The 6,625-nt window shown below is 46.9% G+C and overlaps 1 protein-coding gene across 1 annotated transcript in view; it reads right to left on the bottom strand.

Annotated features, from left to right (window-relative positions):
* Window positions 1-966: 966 nt before the first annotated feature.
* The window catches only part of LOC142908438 (NACHT, LRR and PYD domains-containing protein 3-like), a 44,690-nt gene continuing 39,031 nt past the window's right edge, over window positions 967-6,625 (bottom strand). Inside the window, exons 9-10 of the mRNA XM_076059145.1 lie at window positions 2,230-2,313; window positions 967-1,627 (exon numbers count right to left, since the gene is read on the bottom strand). Coding sequence (XP_075915260.1) covers window positions 1,540-1,627; window positions 2,230-2,313 — 172 coding nt within the window. The 3' untranslated portion in view covers window positions 967-1,539. The remainder of the gene's footprint in view (window positions 1,628-2,229; window positions 2,314-6,625) is intronic.

Here is a 6,625-nt window from a genome sequence, read left to right as displayed (position 1 = left end):
GACGCTTGTGCCAGGCTATGTGCACGTTAAGGTCACGTGAAGTGGCGAAAGCCTGCTGGGCAGGAGGTCACGGGGCAGACCCAGGTGCCACGGGTCGACTGACTGAGATGAGTGGCCGACGCACCACCTGTGCCCCCTACTGTGCCAACTTATTCTGCTTTAGCCACCCGGCGCTCTGCTCGTTGTTGTGAGCGTCGCTCCTCCCCCTCTCCGTTATTATTGGAGGGCGACTGCCTCCAACTGCCCAGTAGCGTCATTCAAGAGCCTCTTCCACAGAGGCTGATCTTGAGACCGCTGGTACCAGTCATCGGCAAGTCCGTTCAGCTCCACATCCTCCTGTACCATCTCTTCTCTACGTTTCGAAAGCATAGAAAATTAGGCAAATGAATGTGGCCGAGAAGACCTCAGAATTCGTTCAGAGCGACAGACCAGGTAGCTTCCACACAGCATTATGCAACCGATGAAAAGATAATGCTGCACGAATGATTCGGAGTGAGACTTCTGGTTAACCGGAGCCAATCATGAATACACTGCCCAGGTATGGGAAACTCTCCACTCTCTCCACAACTGCCCTATCACCAATTGGGAGTGTCCGATGGTACAAAATACCCAGGCAGGTGCTTAGTTTTGGTGGGGCTGATGGTAAGGCCCCACCTCTTAGCAGAAAGCTGAAGGTTCAGCAGCAGCGCCTTCAACTCCTCCTCTGAGTAAGCAGCAATTACCAGATCATCGGCAATAGGGAGTCATCCCTTGACCACACCTGGGCATTCCTCAGCTTCCCATTGTAGCTGTAGCAGATAGAAGGCTTCAGGAATGACGTGGTAAAAATAGATGTTAATTAATGTGGGAGCCAGAGGACATGCCTGTCGCACCCGAAGGTGTAGAGGGAATGGCTCCGACTCCCGGCCATGCAGTTTTACCCGGGCGGCAAATAATATGAAATCCTGCAGTCACAAACGCTGTAAGTGAAAATAAGTAATGTAATAATAGGAAGGTGATATTTTAAAAAATTGGTGTATTTGAACGTGAGTTCACACAATAACAAAGAAGATATTTAACGTGAGTTGACACAAGAATGAAGATGAAAGCAGTGGGCAAGTTATGAGCAAAACATTAGGTGTACGATTTGTATGGTGTGTATGGCATTGTGACAAATGCAACATTTATGAAAATGTTTGTAGCTACGTGATGTAACAGGTGAGCTGCCAGACCATTGAAAATCACCCCCTGCCCCGCAACCCTCCGCATTCCCCCTGCCACCCCTCCTCCACGAGCCCCAACATCGATTCCCTACACAACATTCATAAATACAGTTACACATCATCGGAATCACCACGCTCATCAGAATCTCGGAGCCGCGTTCACCCTTGGCTTCGTGTGCGGTTCACAGAGAGAGAAAGCTCCCCACTCATTGTCGTCTCAGTCAGGCTCAGAGTCGGTGCCGGTGATAGGAGCTGTTGAGGTTAAATGCGCCGGGCTGCTGTGTGAGTCGCGCGTGGGGCAGCTCCATCTGTTGCAGCGCCAGCGTCGCCTATCGGCTTAAATATACAACTGCAGGCTTCTTCTGGAAGTCCATTTGCTCCTCAGCTCCTTCTTCCCCTCCTCACTGAAGTCATTGTCGTTCACCCTGCAGCACAGAGAGAGGTTCACGCTGACGTGGGTTCACACGGAGACTCGGGCAGCGCCTCACAGTTCGAGACCCACGCAGCCAACACAACAACCACGCTGGATGAAGGTCTCCCCATGCTATTAGAGCTGCTTTATCATACTTCACAACGCGGGTCATTGCAGGTCTGTGATGGCAGGGACTGCAGATCTAGGATCGTAGAATAGTTCAACGGTGGATTGTGTTGCACACTGCAGTCTGTTGCCCGCAACTTAGCTCTGCTGCCTATAACGCCTGTGGTTATGTGCGGTGGTTTACCTGATGACGGTTGCTTGTGTTGCAATCGAAACATCTATTATATTATTATTTGGTTTTATTTTCTACGTGACTTTACCGAAAGAACCAAAGAGAATATTAAATGGACTGGAATACACTCCACTACTCACCCCACACTTCTGGCAATGACTCTCATAGCACACAAACATGCTATCAAGGTCCATTGCCCAAAACGTTGCCTTTTTAATGTTTTATTCTGCTAAGGCAACAGTGTTAATGACGAATCAAAGTTGTTTTCTCTGTAGCAACAATCAGAGCGCGTATGAGACACGAGCAGCATAACTTACCTGAGCTCCCTCAATGCTTTGTTGGTGATTATGATGTCATGGAGAGCCGGGATCGATTTGTCCTTCAGTGAGCAGCCTATGAGACTACAGGGAGAGAAGAGGCACTGAGTGGGGTGAAACTGGAAAATAAAGCGTGTACACACCCACAAGAAATGGAGAGCAACTCAACATCTTTTAGTACAATAAGGGTGGAAATCTCGTAATAAGCTAAATAGAGGGAGGGAGTAATCATTTCGTACCCAGGAACGCAACCCTATTTGTCTATTTGTTTAATGCGGCTTTGTCCAAAACGGCATTTTACAGGAACGTAACTCACCGCATTTGGCGAGGTCTGCCTCTGCAATATATTGTATTAAACATCACGTTGATCTATGAAAGGCCACTAGAAACAGGCAGGAGCCAGAATCTAAATCTGAATATTTATTAATGGAGAATCCGAAAATCTATAAAGCTCTTTTCAGAGAGGTCCACGCTACCCATCACAAGGCAAAGGCTGGTTTAAATTGTATATTGGGCAAGGTTAAAATAATGTTCAAATGTATAGGGCTGGCGTATAAGAGCCATTGGTGACTTTATGTCTTTAATAACGGTCAGGTTGTGGTGTTATCTAATGTAAAGTTTGGGTGGGCAATTAATGCCAAGATTGCAGCCGTTCATGATATTACATTCTTAATTGTAATCCATGACGTTAAACACAGACGACCATCGATTATATGCAAAGAGTGCCTATCTGGCTTCCAACATCCGGTGAAACCGGTAAAACCGCTCCAAAGGCTGTACCAGTCCGGCGATCGGCGCCATGTGCGTGACAAAACAAGTAGCTATCCTTTATTTCAGTGTCAAATAATATACACAGTACATCACACGCTGCATACAACTTAAACAATGAAAATACTGCACGCATATACTTTTTTCATGACTAATAACTAGTCATAGAAACAGTAAATATACAGTGCGATTTGGCGAAAATTGCGTGCAATTCGGCGTTTGCCAGAGCACTGATCTGAAGGCTGCATCAGTCTGACGATTGTCAAACACAAGATGTTGTTGTCAAACACAAGTTGTGGTTGTCAAACACAAGTTGTGGTTGTCAAACACAGGTTGTTGTCAAACAGAAGTCGTTGTCCTCAAACACAAGTCCTTGTCAAACACAAGTTGTTGTCAAACACAAGTCGTTGTTGTCAAACACAAGTTGTCAAACACAAGTCGTTGTCAAACACAAGTTGTTGTCAAACACAAGTTGTGGTTGTCAAACACAGGTTGTTGTCAAACAGAAGTCGTTGTCCTCAAACACAAGTCCTTGTCAAACATAAGTAGTTGTCAAACACAAGTCGTTGTTGTCAAACACAAGTTGTTGTTGTCAAACACAAGTTGTTGTTGTCAAACACAAGTTGTTGTCAAACACAAGTTGTTGTTGTCAAACACAGGTTGTTGTCAAACAAGTCGTTGTTAAACACAAGTTGTTGAACACGAGCGTCGTACGCACATCACTGCATTCAGAGTCATCGATATTGGAGTGGTGAGTGCGGTACAGTAAATGGTAACTTTTTACAGCAGGATATTTATTTAGTTTATTTGTATATTTATTTAAGCGATTTTCATATCGTAAACTATTTAAAATATTAAATATATACAGAGCACCTATAAACATAATCTTAATCAAGAACCTGCAAAAATAAGCTGTTTTAAATAATGACGCGATTATCTGGTGTTATTGAAAATCCAGTACCCCCTTCCTCCCGATGCTGCTTGATAATCGAATATCTACTGTATTAACATAATATAGTTTGAAACAATATTATTGGTTAGAGTCGGTAGTGACAATTGTAATTGTATTGTTATTTAAGTGGTTAAAGCATTGTCATAAGTGTGGTTAATAACTTAATTGATGGGTGCATAAAAAAGAAAGTTAGAATAGATGTTAAAATACAACATTATGCTACCAGCTTCTTTGCCCATCCTAGGACGGAAGCTGTAATATTTACGAACAAAAATGAGAAGAGTATAATTGTATATTGTGTTAATTGAATGGCAGTGAATAGTGCACGAAAGTATGCCATAAAACACATTCCTGCGGAGGGAGCTGGTAGGAACGTTGGGTTGCTCGGTCAATGGCCAGGGTCAACGGCGTCGTGGTGTATTCCGCAAATATGCCCGACTGTGAGGGCGGGCACAAGCCGACATGAGTAGGTTAAACGTTGAGTTTTATAAGGGCACCACGGGGTGACCCCCTCCCCGCCCAGCCCCACCCTCCCTCCCCAGCCCCACCCTCCCTCCCTCTTGTTTTCTTTAACGATCAGAAGAAACAGAAAGATGCTCGGTCTTTCGGCACTTTGCTTCGTCCATCATGTCTTTTTTTGTCTTTTTTGTTTACTTATGTGCCCCTTTTTTAAATAAAAGATATAACACGGTTTTACCGTGTAACATGAATCCCATTGTATGCTACTGTGTTCATAAACACCAGCAAAACAAAAATTCAGCCTTAAAACCCCATCACCAGATCCCCTGCTTTCGTCACATTACGCAAAGCGCCCTCGGTAGCCCAATGCTTCGAGAAAGATGCGACACCCCCCGTCAACTGAGGGTACCGAAATTCCAGCCAAATTCTGGCAGAAACCAGGGCCTTGAAGATGCGGCAGTGGCTGGGGAAGCCGCTTCCTTCAATTGCGCATTTCCTGGCCCTATAGATGGCCAGTTTGGCGTTGTTCATGATGAAGTTCGTCAACCCCTCGATATCCTTGGTACCCTCGTGCCCCCTATATCCAACCATAAGAATTGTGGGTGAGAAATGAAGATTGAATTTCAGTAGAATATTTTGTAACAGCTTATAGAGTGAGTCTAGGCTTTTGCAGCGTACGTATTGATACGCCACTGTTTCGAGCTCACCACAGAATCCGCATTCAGGATGTGTCTGTGAAAATTGTCAGGAATGTGTTTCGTGGTCACAGTCCCATGGGCAATGCTCCAGCTAAGATCACCGTGGCGCTTGTATGATGGATTTGAGTAAAACAGCTCCCAATGAGGCCTCAAGCGATCACTGCAGGGCATCGTGTCCCTCCAAGCATAGTCTTTACGTGACATTATTATTTGTTGATGGTGGAAATCCACCATTTGGGCCTACAGCTTTTTCCGGTCTACACCTGAGAAGCACCCCTCCTGGCCATTCCCCGAGGTGTGCCCCCCGTGCTGCTGTGAGGAAGAGAGGTGAGTGTGCTCCCATGCTGGGACGACATTCAGTTTTGGTGGCACTGGGCCACCACCGGCTGACTCGTCGCCAACACTCACAGCAGGCGCGCTCCCCACTGCTGTTGAGAAGGACCTTCATACCTCATTCACAAGTTTTGCGGCGAGTCTCACCGAGTGCATCTTGTTCATTGCAGTTATCTCGGTAGGGAGAAGCCACTGCCCCTCCATGCCTGGTTTCACTAAATCTCCCACCCTCGTGAGACGTGCGTCCACCATGCGTTTTTCCATGGCAGGGCCCACAAGAGAGGGTAGTGCCATGTTGGGGTTCTGTAACAGCGGCTCGTGAGCGAATTCTGATGCCGACTGGGGTGTATTCAGTCGAGCGGTGACAAGCGAACCCAGGTATGTAGGATACTCCTGTAGAAGTGGGGAATCTGTGCGAGTGGAATACCTTTAATGTCCATAAAAAAGAGCTGCTTGCTGCACTGAAGGCCCCCGAGGTTATTCAGAAAAAAAGATGCTGTGGAACACCACATGGGTGATGGGGCCGTGTAGAGAAAGCTCTGTATGGCTTGTAGACGAAAGGTAGAGAGTTGGCTCCGTACACACACCAGACCTTGCCCGCCCTCCCGCAGTGGCAAGGCCAAGATACCAGCAGCCACACGGTGCTTCCTCTGCGACCAGAAGAAGGCAGCTATCATTCTCTGAAGTTTTGCTATGAGGTATGCGGGTGGAGTGAGGGAAAAGAAGCGGTGCCACAAGGTGGATGCAACCAACTGATTCACCACCAGGGTTTTCCCTCTAAACGTGCGAGACTTGCGCAGGTGCCCCCATGGCTCCAGTCGTTTCCTCACCTTCTCTTCCAGCAAATCCCATTTTTCCTGCAGTGGTTTTTCTCCTGGCCCCAGGAGTACACCGAGATGGTGCAGACGCTCTTTGCTCCACGTTATTGTTTTGGCCAACTCAGGGAACCATGCTTTGTCCCACTTCCCAACAAGCAGCCCACTGCACTTCTCCCAGGAGGACGCACGCGGGGAGTAAACCTCTTGGCACTCGTGCAGCCGTTCGATGTCGTCAAAACTCAGTAAGAAGAGGAGAACGTCATCGTCATACGCTGTGAGGGTCACTGTCATACTGGGCTCCTTTAGAGTGAATCCGGTGAGTTGGCGTCGGAGTAGATGCAGAAAAGGCTCCACGACGAGGGTGTAGA

The sequence above is a fragment of the Petromyzon marinus genome, assembly GCF_048934315.1.
Source record: "Petromyzon marinus isolate PM22_M1 ecotype Great Lakes invasive population chromosome 84 unlocalized genomic scaffold, UKy_Petmar_22M1.pri1.0 chr84_unloc.3, whole genome shotgun sequence".
NCBI classification, from domain to species: Eukaryota; Metazoa; Chordata; class Hyperoartia; order Petromyzontiformes; family Petromyzontidae; genus Petromyzon; species Petromyzon marinus.
The sequence above is the reverse complement of the archived record's forward strand: the minus strand, read 5'-3'. Positions and strand labels throughout refer to the sequence as shown.